The sequence below is a fragment of the Peromyscus maniculatus genome, chromosome 12 (genome assembly GCF_049852395.1).
Source record: "Peromyscus maniculatus bairdii isolate BWxNUB_F1_BW_parent chromosome 12, HU_Pman_BW_mat_3.1, whole genome shotgun sequence".
NCBI classification, from domain to species: Eukaryota; Metazoa; Chordata; class Mammalia; order Rodentia; family Cricetidae; genus Peromyscus; species Peromyscus maniculatus.
The window spans coordinates 9561823-9582566 of NC_134863.1; the positions used below are offsets into that span (position 1 = coordinate 9561823).

A 20744-nucleotide genomic window follows, 5' to 3' on the forward strand; every position below is an offset into this window, starting at 1 on the left:
GTCACCATGTAGCCCAGGCTGGCTTTGAGCTCACAGAGATCAGCCCGCACCTGCCTCCTCAGTGTAGGGATCAGAGGCATGCGCCTCCACAACCGTCCAGGCTCATGCATTTGAACACTGGGTTCTCAGTTGGTGGTGCTGTTTGGTGAGGTTTAGGGGGGTGGCCTTGTTGGAAGAAGTACGTCACTGGAGGCAGGCTTTCAGATTTAAAGACGTGTGACATTTTCCAGTTTGTTCTCTCTGCTTCTTGTTTTCAATTCCAAATGTGAGCTCTCAGCTTGCCGCTGGCTGCCAGGCCTCCCACTGTACAGTGATGGGCTCTGTCCTCTGGAACTCTAAGCCCATATAAACCCTTCCTGCTGTCAGCTGCCTTGGTCATGGTGTTTTTTCACAGCAATAGAAAAGAAACCAATCCACACACGCACATCCACATCAATAAAAATAAATCTTAAAAACTGAAGGTTATATACACTATATATAGTGTATATATATATTTATATATTATATATTCACATATATATTTAAAACAGATTTTAAACTTGTGTAAAATATCTCACTGTGCTAGATTTGGCCCTTATGGGTTCTAGACACTGGTTTAAGCCTATGACTGGGTGCTTCTGAAAACCTGGACAGCAGATCCCCAGATCAACTTAGAGAGAGGTGGACTGACCCCATGGAAAGTGTTTCTCATGACACCAGTAAGGATTGCCTGCGTTCAGCCTTCACCCGGACGAAAAAGGCATCTTAAGACCAACAGCCAGCCAAACAAATCAGAGGTTTAAAGCTGTCTTTAAGGACACAGTGGTGTCTGTGTTCTCACTAATAACAGGGCTTTGTCCCATCCAGGACAGTGGCTGCGAGGTCCATGCTCCAATGTCAGGGAAGGAAGAGGATCATGGGAAGTGGAAGGGATCATGAGGAGGCAGGCACCAGTACACAAGACACACTTTATTTCACTCTGGCCTAAAGCTGCCAGGTAAACCGCTGGGCAGGCAGCTGCCAGCAGGCATTCGGGCATAATCCAGCACACGTATGCTTGTATACAAGCCTACACACACACACACACACACACACACACACACACAGAGAGAGAGAGAGAGAGAGAGAGAGAGAGAGAGAGAGAGAGAGAGAGAGGTGTTCAGGCTGCCCTGGAACTTGCTTTGTAGACCAGGCTGGCTTTGAACTCACAGAGATCCGCCTGGCTCTGCCTCCTGAGTGCTGGAATTAAAGGCGTGCGCCACCCGGCCCCATGTGACTATTTTAATATTTATTATTTTTATAATAATATAATTTATGTTAATATTTATTTGTACTTTGTTATGTGTATTGCCAGTGTGTGTGCCTATGCACTGTGTGCAAAAAGGAGCCCCCAGAAGTCAAAGGAGGGCATCAGAGTCCTGGAGTCACGGCGGCTCAGGAGATGTCATGTGGATACTGGGAACAAAACTCGGGTATTCTGCAAGAACAGCAAATGCTTCTAACTACAGAACCACCTCTTCATCCCCTGCAAAGACGGCTTTAAATGTCTGCTGAGCAGACCCTTTTACTGTGCTTGTGGGAGTTTGTGCTTCCCTGAGCCTACAAAACGAAACTGTATCTCCGGGTTTAAAAAGCTTGTGGCCAACTTTGATATCACTAACTGGGGACTTATGAATAGAAACGAAGGGGGGGGTGTCTACCTTGGGATTAGCAAGTCCCTTGCTTTTCACGGGGATGTGTTGAGAATTATCTAAATCTGGTAGGGAGAAATAATGTGACGTCTGGAGTCCCAGCTGTGGGCCATCTGAGGCAGCCGCGTGGGTAGTTCCTGCTGTGTGGTCAGATGAAGTGACTTACTCTTTTGTGCCTGCCTATGCAGCGCACAGAATCACAGCCTGGGAAGACTCACAATGTACCTGCCTGATCCAAGGAGTGAGAATGCATAGGGCAGTGTCCTCCCCGACCTGTGAGGATAAGGTGCACCTGCCTCTATGGTGGTCTTTGTAATGCCGCTCGCTGATGGCCGGACTTCTAAACACTAAGTGGAACGCTGCCGGGTGTGATGATGTACACTTTTAACTTCAGCCAAGAAGACAGGTCAGTCCCTATGAGCTTGAAAATAGGCAAGGATACCATAGCAAGATCTTGTCTTAACAAAAAACCCACCAGGCCGGGCGGTGGTGGCGCACGCCTTTAATCCCAGCACTCGGGAGGCAGAGCCAGGCGGATCCCTGTGAGTTCGAGGCCAGCCTGGGCTACCAAGTGAGCTCCAGGAAAGGCGCAAAGCTACGCAGAGAAACCCTGTCGCGAAAAACCAAAAAAAAAACAAAACAAAACAAAAAAAAAAAAAAAAAGAAACCAAAAAACCCACCAAACAACCAAGCAAAACAAGGTGGAATGCTCTGTTCATGGCCTCTTCTGCTCTGTGAAAGCCTTAAATGCAGTAGCCCAGGCTCCTGGGGCACCGGACAGGATCTAGGGCAAGGCAGGAAAGCGGGACTGGAAAACAGGACCACGCGTCATTTATTACCGACATGTGACCGTGGGTGGAAACATTCAAAGAGATGTGTTGTTCTAACTTGTCAGACAAGGCTCGGTTGGAAAAGACAAAAACAAAAACCAAACAGTTCATGACATTGTCTCTGCAGTCATAAAGAGGAGGGAGGCTGGGCCCCAAGCATTGCTGGCCTTGGGGAAACCTTCCCGACTTACCCATCTGTGGACACAACTTCCTGTTGCTCTATATGCTGTGCTCCCAGCTTTGTCTGCAGCTTTGGGCCCAAGAGTCCCATTAGGTTTAAGGAGCAGAACAACCGTCTGGATGATCCAGGGGCAAGGTGTCAGCTCTGTGTGAATGGGAAACAGCTCCTATGACTCATAATGGGGGATGATAAGGACACTGTATAGTCTCTATTATTAGGGTTTGGGTGTTCTCGCCTTTATTTATCATTGGGGAGCGAGCACACATTCTATGACACGCACATGGGAGGTCGGAAGACAACTTGTGGGAATCAGTTCTCTCTTTCCAGCATGTGGGTCTCAGCGATCTGGCTCAGGTCGTTGGCCTTGGTGGCAGGAACCGTCATCCACTGGGCCTTCTCACTGGCCCCATGTTCTGTAAGAGTGTGTTTTCCTTACTTTCGTAGGGAGGAAAAGGGGTGCTTTACAAGACCACATTCTGGATGGAGGAGATGAGTCAGTGGGAAAGACCGCGTGCTCTGACAGAGTGAGGAGGGGGTTCCAGTCCCTAGCACCCACGTAGACAGCTGGGCCTGGCTGTGCACGTCTGTAGCCCAAGCCTTGCTCAAGAGCTGGAAGACGACAGGTGGGTGCTAACAGCCGCTGGCAGGTAGCACCACACTGTGGAAGTTCCTCAGCACATGCACACCGCTATTTGCTCCCAGTCAACGTTAACCTCGATGCTCTCCAACTGGTACCGAGAAGGAATACAAGACTCAGTGGCGTGACACTTCCCCCCAGCACACACACACACACACACACACACACACACACACACACAGGGGTGGAGGAGGCTTTGACAATGAAGGAACATAAGACCAAAAGGATGAGACTGAGCTTTGAAGGCCGATTTTGCCCTGTTTCCCAGACTGCTGGCCCTCTGAGTAAAACACAGTTTAAACATTAAACGAGTTCTGTGATGCTCAGGATGGATCCTTTCAAGTTCAGCACTAGAGCGTTGAGAAGGCCATGCTCGCCACAGATATCCTGGAGGCTACAGTCTCACGCTGCCCACACAAGCCTCCATGAGGCCCGTCGTGGCTCCTCTCCTAAGCACACACTGTGGGTATTCCGCACCCTAGCTCGGCCTCTCTGCTGAGGTTTGATCTCTGCCTCCAAGACCATTTCCTCCCTGGGTGCTGCTTGGCTGTGCTGTCCCTGAAGGGAAGGGTCCCCTGGCTACTGACTCACATGCCTCTACACGCATTTCTTAACCGGAACCTCGTGGCTCCTGGTGTGGTGTGGGTCTTCTGAGTTCCAGACATCCTGTGCCCTCATCTAGACAATGCGTCTGTTGAGGCACAGTGATAGTTACAGGTTATGGGGCCCCCACTGCAGTGCACCCCAGCACTGCTGGCCGAGGAAGTGAGGTCATCTGAAGCCGAGGCCCCAGAGCTATGCCAGGCTTCCATCTTTGGGGGCTGGAGAGGTGGCCCAGTGGTTAGGACTGCCCTTCCTGAGGACCTGGTTTAGGTTCCCAGCACCCACATGCTGGCTCACAGCTGTCTATAATTCCAGTTCCAGGAGCTCCAACAACCTCCTGGCCTCCTCTGGCACTACACACATGTGGCACACACACACACACACACACACACACACACACACACACACACACGCAAAATACTCATACACATAAATTAAATAAAAATTCCATCTGTAAAACACTTTGCACTTTATTGGTTGTGTGGGAGGCATCCACGTCATATGTGTGGAGGTCAGAAGAGAATTTGTAAGAGCTGGCTCTCTCTTTTCCCCACAAGGGGTCTGGGGCTCCGATTCAAGCTATATCAGGCTTGGTAGCAAGTGCCTTTACCGTCCAAGTGCCATCTCACCATCCCGGATTTCCCGCCTCGTTTCTTACTCCCAGATCCCAGCCCTTCCTCTTCACTCCTCACGCCAAGGCTCTCGTGCGGTCCCTGATCTCGCTGGTCCCAGGCTACTTCTCCAGCTGGCACTGAAAATGTCATACTGCTCCATGTGACGGACAGAGTGCCAGGAATACAAGTCACCCCCTACTGTCACCTAGGAAAAATTTAACTCCTTGTGTGTCTGACAAGGCCCGCTCTGCTCTGGCCTCTGCTCTCCCCACCCTTCCCTGACTCCTCCCCAGGCCCAGCCTTCCTCCCTTGGACAGGGGAGCCTGGCCTTAACCCTCCCATTCAAAACAGCATCTGAGCTAACACTTCTCTCATCCAGCACACTGAATCTCGAGGGCACTCAACATCGGCCCTAGCATGAAGTAAGTTTGACGGATGAACAAGTAAAGGGGTCTATGGAGGTAGCTCAGGGATGCACAGAGTCCTCAGTTCAATCTCTGGCACTGACAAACAGAATTTAAAAGATTGTGAGTGTGTGTGTGTGTGTGTGTGTGTGTGTGTGTGTGTGTGTGTGTTGTGTGTGTGTGTGTTGACACGATCTTATGTAGCCTAGGTGGGCCTTGAACTTGCTTCTGATCCCCATCTCCACCTCTCACGTGCTGAGGTTATAGACACGCACCACTAATTCCCAGCATTATCTTTTCTGTAAAACTATTTATTTTAAAATTTTGATTTAAAATGTTTTCCGTGGCTGGAGAGATGGCTCTGTTGGTAAGAGCACTTGCTACCCCGGCAGAGGACTCTGTTCTAGTTCCCATCATCCACATGGTAGCTCATAACCAGCTCTAAGTCCAGTCTGGGGGACCTGACTCCCTCTTCTGGCCTCTGCACTTGGTGTACGTACATACATGCACTCACACACATAAAATAAACACATCTTTCATATGTTTTATTGCATCTGCTTGTTAACCTTGCCTTTGTATGTAGTTGTATGTAGGTGCATGCACCATAATTCACCCAGAGGTCACGGGACAATGTGGGGAGTCAGTACTCCTTCCGTCTGTGGGTCCTGACGAACCCAGGAAGCTGGGCTTGGTGGGAAATGTCTTTACCCACTGAGCCCTCTCTCTGGCCCGTGAACCAGTATTTTAATGGAAATGACCTAGAAGTTAGGTAGTCCCGACATTACACTTCTCCCCTCCGGACTCTCACCCATCTTGTAAACAATATTTTATCTTCTGAAAAGAAAGAAAGAGAGAAAGAAGGAAGGAGGGAGGGAGGGAGGGAGGAAGGGAAGGAAGGAAGGAAGGAAGGAAGGAAGGAAGGAAGGAAGGAAGGAAGGAAGGAAGGAAGGAAGGAAGGAAGGAAGGGGATTCTTCTTTTCCTGCTGGGAAAGTATTTTGGACGTATACAAAATGTTCCTCCAGAAAAATGATCTTATTTGATTAAAGGATCGTTCCTTCCCTGCAATGAAACAGTGTATTGTAAACAAACAAACAAAACACCCCATGCTCAACCTGCCCCTGGTATGATGTGATTTCTTCTTTTTGACATTAAAAAAACAAAAAACAAAAAACAAAAAAAAACTCTACCCTTGCTCCACAGTGGTGGTGGCACACGCCTTTAATCCCAGCAGTTGAGGGGCAGAGGCAGGAGGATCTCTGTAAGTTTGAAGCCAGCCTGGTCTACAGAGCGAGTTCCATGACAGCCAGGACTGTTACACAGAGAAACCCTGTCTAAAACCAACCAAACCAAACAAAACAAACAAAAACAAAAACAAAAACCCTACCCTGCCCTGCTTCCATACCAGGAGCCTTTCTGACTCTCGATCAGCCTGCTAATCAAAGGACTCACTAGACATTCATTGGCTTGGGAAGAGCGGCCGGTGGTCTGTAGCTTTCTCCCGTGGATTATTTCGTTACTACTAACCTTCATCTGCCAGGTTGACTCACCCAGGGCCCAGCTCCCAGTTCACAAAGTCAGTTTGCTCTGGGTGAGAAGAGATATTTCTGGGGTCCCCGTGAATGTGCCTTTGGCAAAAGGCTTTCTGAGCTCCAGGCTTAACTTTTGTCAATATGGGGCCATAGGCAGGCTTGGGCTGTTAAACTGGCAGTGGTATGCCACTTCCATCTTTAGGGAGATGAACTGACCAACTGGCCGGGGCGGGGCAGTTCCCTGAGATGGATCCCTTCCAAGTTCAGCCAGAACAGCTTGTGTGGTTGAGGGCAGAGCTGATACACTCAGAAAGCCTTTCCAGGACAGCTGGGTTAAACTGATCTTCAGCTTGGAATACGGCACTCAGTGTACAGCAGGGGAGGGCGTTTGGGGGTTTTAGAACCCAGACAGAGGCCGATTGGAAGCTAATGGCAGTTCTTAATGAAAACTGGATTGGTTGTCCTACACCGATTCAAGGGATGACTCAAACGTGTTTTTTTTTTCGGGAAACATGGCCCCAAGTCTTCTCTGCATCACCCTCCTTGTCGTCCCCCACCCCACTTCCACCCTGGGTGACCGCGGAGTCCCCCAGCACAGCCCAGCTCTGCTCCGCAGCCACCCGTGTCCACAGTCCCCAACAGAGTCCTCTGTCCCTGCCTCCTGCGCCCCGCTGCAGGCAGCGTGACGGCGAAGAACAGCCTCCTTCCCTCCGGCCTCGCCCTCTGCGAAACCCGGGTCTGATTTAGGAGATCACATTCGGGGAATTTGGGGGTTCAACCACCCGAGGCCGCGGGCAGTTTGGGAGTGCCCGGAGGCCGGGCTCGCGGGGCGCCGGGCTGCGGGGGCAGCGGGCGGGCGGGCGCGCGCGGCGGCGCGGGCGCGTGGCCGAGCGGCATGGCGTGGCCCTGCATCAGCCGGCTGTGCTGCCTGGCCCGGCGCTGGAACCAGCTGGACCGCTCGGACGTAGCGGTGCCGCTGACTCTGCACGGCTACTCGGACCCCGGGAGCGAGGGGCCCGGCGGCGACTGCACCGCCTCGCGCGGGAGCCCGGCCGTTGCCGGCGCGCGGGAGCCCAGCCGCGCTGTGCCGCTCACCCAGTACCAGCGCGACTTCGGCGTGCGGACCGCGCGCGCGGGGACCCGGGATGCGGCGCCGGAGCGCGTGCCCGGGCCGGGCGGCCGCAGGGGCCAGTCTTCGGCGCCCCCCGCCCGGCAGGTCTACGTGCTGCCCGTCGGGGACGCGGACGCAGCTGCGGTAGCGACCACGTCTTATAGGTGGGTCTCTGGCTGCGGCGGGGGGACGCTTCGCATCTCGACCGGTGGTGGGAGGAAACTGAGTCCCAAAGCGGGCTGGGGGAGGGGACGGCTAGTAGCCTGGATACCACAGGGTCTGAAGAGCGGCAAAGGAGCCTTTTGGTCATCTCTTTGGTCTGACACTGCCGGGGGCCTTCTCTGCTGCTCCCTACCCCGGGATCCAAGGTGAATGGCACCTCAAAAGGAGTCCCTCCCCCTCCCCCGGTTCCTCCTCCTTCCCTCCCAAGATTGCTGCCCTTTAACTTGGGTCAGGTGAGCGCAGAGGGCTGTGCACAGGCCACCCTCCCACCCCCCCAGTGCCCAGGGCCAGTGCCCAGGGCCAGTGCCCGCTCTGATCAAGATCCCACTGCACAAAAGGTCCTTGGCTCCCTTAGCAGCTCAGCTTTGGACTACTAAGGACTTCGTGCATCCTCTTTCTACTCAGAAGAGTAATGCATGCTCATAGTGAGAAAATTAGAAATGACAAAAATAACAGATACCGCCTTAACACCCTCACGCCACCCCTCCCAGACAGATGGATCTTTTCTAATGGTTAATGTACAATGAACGCACACACACTCGGTTTCTTCCATGGTACCATTTTTGCTGTCACGATGTTTAAAATCTTTAATATATATGACAGAGACAGACAGACAGACACACACACAGACACACACACACACACACACACACACACACACAGAGAGAGAGAGAGAGAGAGAGAGAGAGAGAGAGAGAGAGAGAGAGAGAGAGAGAGAACAACTTTAGGGTTCCAGGGATCCAACTCGGGTTGCCAGCTTGTGCCTGGTGTTCACCCTCTGAACCATCTCTGACACGCATATTACTTTTTTTTAAAAAAAAACTGATGTGATGTTTGACCATAAATAGATAATTCTGAATGTTAATAACTGCTGTGTGTTGTTAGCCTTTTCTTAGGCATACTGCTGTATATCCCGATTACTTTTTGTCTCACTTGGGATCCCTAGTTTAGAACTGTTTAAAGCACCACCACTACCTTTGTCACAGGTGTTTGCTTTTAGGAAATTTGTCCTCTAGATTCCTTGACGGTAGGATGGAAACCTGGGACTAAAAGGTACATGGGGGCTGGAGAGGTGTCTCACCGATGAAGAGAGCACACTGCTCTTCCAGAGGCTGGGGGTTCAATTCCAGCGCTCCGGCCAGGCATCTTACAATGGCCGGTAACTCCAGCTTCAAGGAGAGCTGGCACCTCTGGCATCCGGGGCATCCATGCTCTCTGCACATACCCACACACAGATGCACACACATGTACATAATTAAAAATCAAGTTTAAAACAGATGGCACATGGGGCACCTGGAGATGGCCGCAGCCCCTCTGTCCTAACAATCGGGATGCACTAGTTATGGGGCTGTCGTAGGATGGGGTACTGCGAAGCATTCCAAGTACAGATCTCAAATGTATACAAGCCAAAGAAGCAAAGCTCAGGACAGGTTCCCCTAAAGGCCACGCTCTTTAAGGTACTTAATGGGCGTGCGTGCAGGGCAGGCCTTGCGCTCTCTGACTCAAGCTGAGCTGTCAGAAGTTGAATGTCGTAGCTGGCGGCCAGACAGACAGACAGACAGGGCCTTCTGCTCTCAGGCCCTCGCTGGGGTCGTGGACAGAACTGACTGCTGGTGTTGGGAACCTGAGTCCATAGCAGGAGAGGCCTCACTGGTTCACGGTTCTTCCGAGGTCCTCGGTGTGTGGCACCTTGCAAGGGCTTGAGATTCTGGGGTCAAACAACTGGTGGGACTTACAGAGAAAGAACGGAAGCCACGCTCCACAGCCAGAGAGCAGCTCGGGGGTGCCGGTGCAAGCCCCTCTTCACGGGGAACATTCCAGGAAAGGCTGGGTAGGAGAGGCTGTCTAACCCACACCGAGCGCAGGGCGGGCCTGAGTGTCCCTCAGGGTCCTCCAAGCGCTGTGGGTAGCGCGGCGCTAGCTGTTGTCTCCACTCGGCACACATGGCTCCACTCCCCGAGGCCTGTCATCGCTGTCCCTCTACAAACGAGGGACTGAGCTGGTGGTGCAGGAGCGCGCGGCTCCGGACGGCACAGAACGGAGCGAGCGGGACTCGGGCACCCGTTTCGTGGTCCCCACAGGCGGAGACAGCTGGTCTCTGGCCACCTCCCTGGAGCCAGTTTCTCAAAGCCAGCCGCGGAAAAGCACTGGCAGATGGGGGCTTGTCTTTCCAAGTGTAAACTCTCCCTTTGGAACCTTTTCCTTTCCCGGAGAGCTGGAATAGCACGAGCCTGGCTGCTGCCGGTCCTCACTCCCCTCAAAGCCCAGGAGCACTACTGATTTTCCCCAGCACCAAATCGTCTGGCCTCTGGGACCCCCAGAGGTGGTCCTCTCTCAGACCAGGCTGGAGTAATCCCATCCTGCCTTCAGCATCTTCTAAGATGTACTTCATCCAAGAAAATTGCTATAGGCCTTCAGAAAACAGATCCAGGGACCCTAAAGATACCAGAGCAAGTCTGCGGTCACTTCTGATCATAAGTGGCATGGACCCTCTAGGCCTCTGCCTCTCCCTGCTAACTGGTCCTGCTTCACTTGGCTTCTGGTCTCCTTGAAAGGACTGCTCTGCATTGTTTGTCTGGCCAGATGGGCATAGGAGCCCTCTACAGCCAGCTTGGAGCTCTCAACCGGCTAGCTCCTCCCAGAGACTCATCTTGCTTCCATAGTTCCTTCTAGGCTGGTCGGGTCCATGAAAGATGTGGTTTAAAAAAAAAAAGAAAAGAGGACCCGTGCACACACCTTTAATCCCAAGACTTGGGAGGCAGAGGCAGGTGGATCTCTGTGAATTCAAGGCCATCTCTGCTCTGCACAGCAAGTTCCAGGCCAGCTAAGGCTGCATATTGAGGATTTGCTTAAAAAAAAAAAAAAAAAAAAGAAACAAACAAACAAATGTGGCTGATGATTTTTCAGAAGGAGCATAGTGCGGTTTGTATTTTTTCTTAATCTTGGTGTAAGCCACAGTGCACCTTTCTCCTCCAAGAGTAGCTGGGCTCTGATGAGTCCATTTCTGTCCTTGCTCTGGTCCATCACAAGCTCTCTGCGGGAGCACTTCCTGCGGCCACCCCAGGGACTGCTCTAGGTTCTTCCTGCTTCGAGTCCCCTGTTGCCCCCTCAGGGCAGCTGGCAGGCTGCCTGGTACAGAGCTTGGGGGTAGTTGGGGACAGAAGGGCATGCTCAGGGGGAGGCCCTGCCTTCCCAGGAGGAAGAGAACAGCATGATTTAGACAGCTGGTCTTCGGCACCTTGGCGCTTCCGACGCAGAAATTATCCGACAGGCCGTGGCTCAGCTCTTCCTCACACACAAGGCTGAGTGCTGGCCACAGCGGACACCGGCTCCCCTTGCCCGAGCCATCTGCCTGCCCAGCGAGGCGAGCCTCTGATGCTGCCAAGAAAAGATTCCTTTGTTGACATCAGGGCATGAGCTGGGCCAGTGCGGGGGGGGGGGGGGGGGGGGGGGGGGGGCCTAGCACAGGCAGGCACTGGCCCTGGCTGGGTGAGCCCCACGCCTATGGTCGGGGTTGGGGGGAACTGCCTTCCTGAGGTTACCATTTAGTAGAGACATGGACAAGATTAAGAGATCTGGCTGACTCCAGGGATAGAGGGATCGAGCCTTTTCAGTGAGAGGAATGGGGCTAGGTTAGCCTGTCCTTTCCCTCCAGGGAAATGGCTCATGGGAGCTCAGACTGCAGACCAGCTTGGAGGCTTTCTTTTCTTTTCTTTTTTTTTTTTTTTTTTTTTTTTTGGTTTTTTTTTTTTTTTTTTGGTTTTTTTTTTTTTTTTTTTTTTTTTTTTTTTTCGAGACAGGGTTTCTCTGCGTAGCTTTGCGCCTTTCCTGGAGCTCTCTTGGTAGCCCAGGCTGGCCTCGAACTCACAGAGATCCGCCTGGCTCTGCCTCCCGAGTGCTGGGATTAAAGGCGTGCGCCACCACCGCCCGGCTCTTTTCTTTTCTTTCTTTCTTTTTTTTTTGAGATTGTTACTGTAATTGATTCTTTTAAAAACACATTTTTATGAGATTTTGTTTTATTCTTTAAAATCATGTGTAGTTGTGTCTGAGCACATGAGCGCAGCTGCCTGCCAGGCCAAGAGAGGGGCGACAGGTCCCCTGGAGCTCGAGTGCCTGGTGGTTGTGAGACTCCTGAGGTGGGTGCTGGGCACTCACTTACCATCCTTCGCCAGAGGGGTATACACACAACTGCTGTCATCCCACAGCCCCGTGGTTTTCCTTCATTTTTTCTTTACACTTGTTGTGTGTATGTACATGCATGTGCACACATCACAACACTCACGTGGAGGTCAGAAGACCTGTGGGAGTTGGTTCTTTACCTCCACCATGTGGGTCCTGGGAATTGAATTCAGGTCGTCAGGTATGGCTGAGCCTTCTCTTCCAAAATGTAAGCAGATGTACCTTTGCTGTGCTGGGCACTGTCTAAGATGGCATTTCTTCATGCCCTAAGTGGGCATGAAGGAGGTGACAGCCTTCACTGGCTCTGGGCGCCCTCCTAAGAGGCCTGGCATCCAGAAGGGCAGCCTCGGGTCTCAGGGGGGCTTTGGGTACTGGTGCTTGCTTGTCTGTCTCTAAGACAAGTGTGTGTGTGTGTGCCAAATGCTGCCTGATGTTCCCCTGCGTGAGAATTTCCCGCCACTGCTGTCCCCAGCCTACGTGGCCGAGGTTTCGTGGTGGAACTTTCAGAATGGTAGGGCGGACTAGCTCAGAGCTCCCTTACTGAGCTGGCTCATCTTCCCGGAGCACCTGGTGCTCTGGTCCTGCTTGTGCAGGAGAATAAAGGATCATTAGGCACTGAAGCAGGCCCAGCAGTGATCAGGGCTTGGGGTCCAGGGTATGACGGACCCTGTGCCAGGTTTTGATTGCATTCTGTTGCAGGCAGGAATTCCAAGCGTGGACTGGAGTGAAGCCCTCAAGATCCACAAAGGCAAGATCTGCCAGAGTCATCACAACTCACAGCTCTGGGTGGGACCCCAGCCCTGGGGCCAGCTTCCAGGTCAGCCTTGGGGTGGTGCCTCTAGGGCAGGGAAGATAGACTCACTTGTTCTCCGGGATAGGGGTCAGGAGACAGATTTTGGTGGCACGCAATGGCATGATGGTTAAGGATAGCAGTGCCCAACCAACTGTACCCACCAACAGAAAAGCTACCCAGCCCCTGGCTAGGTGGCTTCTCTGGCACTGCCCTCTCTGGTGAGCAGCATCTGTCTGCCTCCCAAGCCCCAGCATGTCCCCTTGACTACTAAGAGGGCTAGTGACTTTGAAGGGTGGGAGTGTATGTAGCTCAGTGGTAGACTGCATGCCCAGCATACATGAAGCCCTGAGTTCCAGCCCTGCTCCCTGCAAAAATACTAAAACCTAAGTGACCTAGGCATCACTCTGTGGTACAACAGAGGCATGCCACATGTGAGGTTTGGGGTTCCCTCCCTGGACTGCAGGGCTAGTTAGCATCTTTACCCCAACTAAAGGGCAGAGGGAGCTCATGTTCCCTATGTGACCCGCCACAGTAGTGACATAACTTCCTTAGCTAATTTCCACTGCCAAGGAATTCTTTTCTCAGAGCCAGGGGTTGGGGTGGATGGAGGAAAGAGCCCACTGATGTGGCCACACTTCTTTTTTAGGTTCCAGAGGTGAGGAAATTCACACCCAACCCCTCAGCCATCTTTCAGACATCAGCTCCCCGGACTCTCAATGTGTGACCAGTGGAGAGCAGTGGAGAGCAGTGGAGAGCAGTGGAGATCGTGGCTGCTGGGAAAGCTGACGGACACCTCCAGACCTCCCCGAAGGGGGCCTGACTTGGTCCTTTGCTGACTGGAGCAGCATGGCTGCCGGCCCTGGCCGTGGTGTGGAGTGGAGGCAGGCGGGTAGACCACCACCAGCCACACTCGGCCCCTCCCACCCTCCTCCTCAAACAGGGGGAAGGAGACTTGAACTTTTAAATTGCCATTTGGCACCTTTCAATTTTTAAATCTGAGGATCAATTCAGCTGTGACCTGAACTGCTCCAGACTGAGAAATCTATCAAGTCCTTGACAGACCAGTTACTCACTTTGGATGGTTTCCCAAGATGCATGTTAATTCTATTTGATAACCTATGGTAGGCCCAGGCAGTTTTCTCATCTCTTTCTGCAGTGGCCCACATGCTTACATCAAGAAATCTTACCCAGGCAGTGGTAGGCACACACCTTTAATCCCAGTGGGGGCAGAGGCAGGCAGATCTCTGTGATCTTGAGGCCAGCATGGTCTAGAGTTAGTTCCATGACAGCCAGGGCTACACAGAGAAAACCTGTCTCAACACACACACACACACACACACACACACACACACACACACACACACACACACACACACACACACACCAAAAACAAAAACAACTTAGGTTGTCAGAACTGATGCCTTCAATGCCAGCACTTTAGAGGCAGAGGCAGGAGGATCTCTATGTCTATGAGCTCAATGCCAGCCTGGTCTACATAGCAAGTTCCAGGACAGCCTGGTCCACATAGAGGGACCCTGTTTCAAAACAATAACAAAACCTTAAGTTTAAATACATATAAAACCACCTGCACACGACTCTCATGGTGGTGCTATGTATCCAAGTAGAAATTCCATATATATGTGGAATACACACACACACACACACACACACACAGGTCATATCTATCCAGGGAGATCATCCACATGTTTTCAATTTCAAACGTAATTTCTTTATAGCCAGGATGATCATGTTTCAGGAAAACAATTCCCACAGGATGAGTGACATGTTGACAGCATGAATAGCATTCACCCCATGTTTCTAGGGGCTGAGCCCTGTCCTAATTTCTGTTGTCTCCCCTCGACACAAGGACCAGAAGGGACTACCATGCACATCCATGAGGAGCTGGGTGCATGTCTGGAAAGCATCCCCTAGAGGGGCCTTTAGCTCCGGCCTGCTGGCTCCCCAACTCTGGTTAGGTACTCACTACCCCGCTGTGGGGACAACCCCCTCCGTCTTTGGAAAACTTGTTCTCATGGTTGCAGCCAGTATGGCCGTGTAGAACAAGTCCATTCCCTTTGCACAACCACCTCTCAAACACCAGGAAGGACTATGTCTAAGAGGCTCGGTAGTGTTCGGTAAGAACCGTAAGGGTTTCCTTCGAAGCCAAGGCAGGGGAGGCAGCTCAGGCCTCCCACACAGCATCCCCTCAGAGGTGCTAGCAGGCCCAGCCTCCCCCTTGCTGGCCGAGGAAACGCTGTTGAGTCATTCTGAAGGGAAAATTGGAACCATGTGCATATACCAAGGGTCCTGTCACTCTAGATTTGCCAGTGTGCATGCTCAGTGTTCCCAAGAGGGAAGAGACTGCCTGCTGGGCACCTAAATGTAGGCAGTGAGCAGATTAACAATTTACTAAAATGCAAAAAATGTGCTGGGCAACTTAAGTTATAAACTCAAGTACCTTCCCATTCATCTGGTCTCTCAATAATGGCTTTAACAGAGCGTGACGGCGCGAGTATCCCTGACACTTACGAACTGTGTGCCCTTCTTGCAGAGGGCTGCAGCTGGCTCCAGCGTGGCCGGTGGTACCTTCTGCCCACCTCAGCTCTCCTGCACCCTTAAGTGGGAAAAGGGACCGTCTGGACCACTGCTGCTTCCACACTTGCGGGGACAATGGGAGCTTCCATTTCTGCGTCTGCAAGGGAGGCTGCTGTCGCCTAACACCCTGCTGACTTGCTAGGCACATCCCATGCTCAGCAGTCAAGTCAGCCAAGCATGGCTCCTCAATTGTCCTTTCCCGCTTAACTCTCTTCCCGGCGCCTCTGGGCCCTGCTGCGGCCACGGGCAGGCCCCAACTAAGAAGAGCCCCTGGCTGCGTGCTGCCAATGACCACACCACATGCCCGGCACCCCCCCACCCCACCCCGTTCATTCATTCTCAGTGTAGAGATGCATGACCCTGCTGCATTCGGCCGGCATAGAGCACACCTGTCCCTTTCTGGCACTGTAGCACTGCAGTGGCCACGGAGTGGAGCTGACCTCTGCTAGGTCACAGGTTGTTCGGAACCTCAGCAATGTGCCACACAGCTCTTCCCACCAGCCCTCTGCTCTTCAGAAGTCCCTCCTCGTTCCAGATCCGAGAAAGGCCACAAAGCTCCGTGAGCAACCCAAGAAGCAAGACAAGAGTCAGCCATGTTCTCCCAGTCCTGAGTCCACCTCACACACACGTGCACAAAGACCAGAGAAATGCACTGGAGGACCAGCAGGGCTCACCTCTGAGTGTGTGTGTGTTCCAGCATGTGCAGGTACATGTGTGTGTGTTCCTGTATATGTGGATAGTATTCCTGTATGTGCAGGTAACGTGTGTTCCTTTATGTGTGGCTGTTGGTGCATTCCTGTGTGTGCAGGTTCATGTGTGTGCTCATGTTTGGGTACATGTGTTCCTGTATGTCTGGGTACATGTGTGTATTCCTGTATGTGCAGGTATCTCTGTGTGTTCCTGTATGTTTGGGTACATGTGTGTTTCTGTATGTGCAGGTACATGTGTGTTCCTGTATGTGCGGGTACATGTGTGTGTTCCTGTATGTGCGGGTACATGTGTGTGTTCCTGTGTGTGCGGATACACGTGTAGAGGACAGAAGACAACCCAAAGTGTTTTTCAGGTATCTTTCTCTTTCCTCATTGGTCTGAAGGTCACCAAGTAGGCTAGCGGGCTCCACAGCAGGCCTCCAGGGACCTGCCTCTGCCTGTCCAGTGCTCTGACCCTAAGTGTGCACCACCAAGCCCGCCTTGTTTACGTGGGTTCTGGTGACTGAACTCAGGTACTGCACACGCCACCAACTGAGCCATCTCTCCAGTCCTAATTTTTAAAAATACTTTATCGTACCTGCTTAAAATTCCTATAAAGTTTAATAATTTTTATATTCTGTAAGTTTTTAAAAATAAAGCAGTTGAATCTGTTAATTTGAGCAAAGAGTGTTCAATATTGATTACCCCATGACCACAGTGACCGATGTGGGAACTGCCTCAGTCTGCTGTGTGTACATTAGGAGGTCCTTTCACAGCTGAAGGAAGAAGGCCTTACCTCTCCGTGCTATACGGGACAGAACTTCCAGGACTCCAGGCTTCCGTTGGCTGGGCTATGCCACCCTCCTGAGGCCCAGGGACGGGCCGTCGGCACCCATCCTGATCTATGCCCCCGCTAACCCTACGCTCCAAGGCTCAGCTTTCTGACTTTGTAAAGTTGCTTCCCAGCAAGCTAGCTCTGTGGCCTGGATCCCCTCAAAAGTCGCAGATTTGAGAACCTCTAGTTCTGTACTGTAGTCTCCACCTTTTGGTAATTTTTTAGAAACCCACGACAGCATACGAGAATGAAAGGACTGTGTCCAGGAGTGGATTTCAGACCTCAGCACAAGCCAACTTTATCTCACCAGATAAACCAGTTTATTAGACTAAATCCCCCCCCCCCCCGCTTTTTTTTGAGAAATGTTTTAAACCCACTTATGCATTTTCCTTTACCCTAAATTGCTTGTATGAAATAATTATGTCCATGGCCACCAAGTGAAGTGTCTTCTGTTTTGTATGTGACCTGACTGTAACGGTGATCCTTTTACATTACACGATTGCAGATCTTTTTTGATGGAAGGAGAGAGAGTAATTTAAACTCATAAAGACCTATACCACAGCTGCATCCCAATGAACCCATCCAAGTATGGCGCTTCCAGCTCAGAAAACCCATCACAAATACTAAAAGTTTTATTGTAGACAAAATGATACACAATTATGTTACACATTACGATAGAAAAACACTTGAAACATTAACATACATGGAGACTCTTAAATCATTTGATATTTCTTTAGCAAAAAGCAATTTCTTTAGGTTTTTCATCACAACAAATGAATCTGTTCTCATTTGGATATTCTACCTCGCAGGTGTCCGTCCACTTCTGAACAAATCTGTGTGTGGGCCTACCAATCTGCTGTGTGGCCTACAGACCCAATTCTTAAGTCTTGTACACCCACTATACATACTGTAAGCCATGCTCGCCCTGTCCCTGCTGGGAGGAACCCTTCTGTACCTGCAGCCCGCTGTTTCCTGGCTCACACTCCCACCTGCGGGACCGGGGAGAACAGGCTTTCTGCTGCTTAGTAAGTCTGACTCTGACTCAGACCTTTCAAGTTCGCTTTGAGCAGAGTGAGAGAAGGTTTGCAACTGAAACGAAGATCTTCCATTTGCCCACAACAGTGAGGAGGACTGGAGAGTCCCCAGTGTCTGCCCAGTCTGTGCTGGCGCTACCAACCGCCTATCTGCCCCCTCAGGGAGCGGCTCCGCTCCTGAGCGCTGGCACAGCGGGTCGGAGCAGTTCTCGAAAGTAAGGCACTCACAGGTGTTTCAACCCTTCCCATCGCGGCAGGACTCTTTGGCAGAGAAGGACAGGACCTCAGGTCCACTGAGGACACTCCAGGAAGGTTTGCCCCGGGCTGCCTCCCCGGCCCCCAGACAACAGGAGCTTCGGCAGCTCACTGGGCTTGAGGACCCCGTGCTGAGACCTCTGCAGGCCACGTGCCGGACTCTGGATCAGGCTTACACTAACAGTGATAGTCTCCTGGGTTACACGGGCACAGGCCTGATGCCTTCTAGCTCTGCTGGGAACCTCGACGCTTTGACATTGGCTGTCACAGAAGCACGGGCATCGGGGCTCCATGAAAAAGTCTCAGGCTACAGCCTCCTTGGTGTCTAGTTTTCCACATGGCGTATTACCCTTCTGTAGCTGACTCACGCTGGCCAAGAGTGCAGCCCTGCCCACCGAGGCAAGGTAGGAAAAGGTACTTGCTTGCTCTGTTCTTCTTTAGAGTAGCCCAGATTTATCTCCGCCCTCTGGAGAGCGGGCCCCAGGTGAACCCCAGCCCACTCCAAAGAGGGAGCACCTTGTGTGCCTTGTCTCACACTCAGACACCTCCAGAGCTGGTACAGAGTAAAGAAATGCAAGCTGACAAAGCTGTGCCCATTCAGCTTCCCTCCAGAATCGGGAAACAACACAGTCTTAAAAGGGCTGCACCGGGGACTCCGTGCCCTCTCGAGAACACGCAGTTAGACTGAAGGGATGGTAGGGAGCCGGGGCATCCCAACGCACAGAACCAACCGCCTTTCTCCAAACACCAGGGCCACCACGTGTGCGTACTTCAGACACAGCTCCCCAGCCTGCTTTTGGGGATCCTCTTCACTGTCTTCACTGATCCTCGTTCAGTCTCCCCATGTGCTTGTTCGTGAGAAAATCCAGAAAAGGAATGCTGCAAATGGCCTGGTGAATATTACTCACTGTGATTTCTTTGGGAACCCTAGTCCAAAAAAAACCCCGAAAGTATAATTAGGTACAATTTGTCAAATGCACTCAGCAATAATTTAGTCAGTTAACTCACTAGAGGGACCATTCGCTTAGAGAAGGTGACGGCAAAGAGTACATGCAATGACTCAGGACTCTCCCACTTTTTATGAATTCTTCTCCTTTCTGATGAAAGCTGTAACTCCAGTTACAGTCCTAGCCAGGGCTCAAATCTTACCCCCCCCCCCCCCCCCCCCCCCCCCCGTCACAGCAATGAGGACTTCATGTTGGCTCAATGATTAGCCGGCAGAGAAAAGAAAGACAGTAAAGTGGACAGCAGAAGAGAATGTTTTCAAGTCTTCTAAGTCTCAGCAGACTCAAGTGTGCTTCAGAGCACCATGAAAATAGGGACCGTCTCTCTTATCTCAGAAGACGGGAGGCAGAGTCCTGGCCAGCCAAGTGTGAGGTTCCAGGCTCTCATTCAAACCACCCAGGCTGCCACATCTCCAGTCCGGAACATGGAAAACACGGCTCCCCCTGCTTTCCAAGCAGGGCAACGGAGAGCAGATCTGGAAATTTTTATCCCCAGTTCTTTTTTTTTTTTAAAACTCAAGACCTCTATGTTGTCTATGTATGTTTGACCTAATATTCTCAGTTGGGACCTCATCACTGCAGGTACTATATTATAGTGTCAGGATTTTATGACGGCCTTCAGCAGAATAGAAGGAGAAGAGGATGTGGACTATTGTTCTTCTAAGGCTAGGAACTCTACATCCCACTCAAGAGAGAGATGAATGTATCAGGAGAGAAGTGGCAGTGAGCTCCAGGGTCCCCAGCCAGTGAGATGAGTCTGAATCTAGGGCCTGTGATCTGGGACACTGGAGACGACTCCCTTTCAGAGCTTAATTTCCCAGTTCCTAAGAGAAATGATGTGTCTGCAATGACAAACACCGTAGGTGATATTTATCAACTCGATCCTAGAGTCTGCCACTCGAGAGGTTCCCGTCTTCATGGAGACCCTGCTGCCTGCTCTATCCTGTGACACAACAGAGCTGGGTGTCTATGAAGTAGGCTGGGAGGGCACAGCTAGACTTTCTTCCACCAAGAGACTCGCTCAGAACTACAGAACGGACCCAAGCACGGCAACCCCATCTCCGACCGCACTGCGTTCTGAGTAAACAAAAGCTCTCCGAGAGAGAGTAACTGCAAGCCTGTGCTGTCAGCCGGGCAACAGTACCTGTTGGGAGACGCTGTCTGGTATCCCACCGCCAGTGCCTGTCTCAGGATGTCACTCACCAGCTGCTCCGTGGCCTACAACAGAAGACTGCATTGACAAAAGAGCCCCTGCCGGCTAGCGGGGGGTGGGGGGGTGGGGTGCGGCCGACCTCGGCGGCGGCGTCTACCTAACTTCTGAAGGAACTGCCAACTCAGTGTGACAAGGGCTCAGGAAAAACCGAACTTTTGGTTAGAGGCCACGACGCAGAGAAATTATAAACTGGATGAAGGGGTTTTCATTAAGCAGACGTTGTTTTCTAAGGAAAACAGAGCGCTGAGTGAGGGCTGCTCCCGAAGCCCCCCACTTGGAGGGAAGCGGAGTGGGGAAGAGCAGCTGGGGGAGGACCGGGCCGGCGTGGAAGCGGTCGCTTTTCTC

General features: G+C 51.9%; 2 protein-coding genes across 8 annotated transcripts in view; one reads left to right on the top strand and one right to left on the bottom strand.

The window, feature by feature from the left end:
- The first annotated feature begins 7346 nt into the window (after window positions 1–7346).
- Map6d1 (MAP6 domain containing 1) lies at window positions 7347–14121 on the top strand. The gene is made up of 3 exons (XM_076548584.1): window positions 7347–7744; window positions 12681–12798; window positions 13421–14121. The coding sequence occupies exons 1-3, from the start codon at window positions 7365–7367 to the stop codon at window positions 13496–13498; spliced, it is 576 nt and encodes a 191-aa protein (XP_076404699.1). The 5' UTR covers window positions 7347–7364; the 3' UTR covers window positions 13499–14121.
- A 3386-nt stretch (window positions 14122–17507) lies between these two features.
- Yeats2 (YEATS domain containing 2) overlaps window positions 17508–20744 on the bottom strand; it is a 97323-nt gene continuing 94086 nt past the window's right edge. For all 7 annotated transcript variants that reach the window (XM_076548580.1, XM_076548579.1, XM_076548583.1 and 4 more), the window contains 2 exons: window positions 20331–20404; window positions 17508–19109 (listed from right to left, as the gene is read on the bottom strand). In XM_076548580.1, coding sequence (XP_076404695.1) covers window positions 19001–19109; window positions 20331–20404 — 183 coding nt within the window. In that variant the 3' untranslated portion in view covers window positions 17508–19000. The remainder of the gene's footprint in view (window positions 19110–20330; window positions 20405–20744) is intronic.

What these genes read in the sequence shown, in the direction of transcription:
- Map6d1 (XM_076548584.1), top strand. Translation starts at nt 7,365, where the DNA reads ATGGCGTGGCCCTGCATCAGCCGGCTGTGCTGCCTGGCCCGGCGCTGG. An exon ending in GTAGCGACCACGTCTTATAG is followed by an intron (nt 7,745 to 12,680) that starts GTGGGTCTCTGG and finishes ATTCTGTTGCAG; the next exon opens with GCAGGAATTCCAAGCGTGGA. An exon ending in GCCCTGGGGCCAGCTTCCAG is followed by an intron (nt 12,799 to 13,420) that starts GTCAGCCTTGGG and finishes CTTCTTTTTTAG; the next exon opens with GTTCCAGAGGTGAGGAAATT.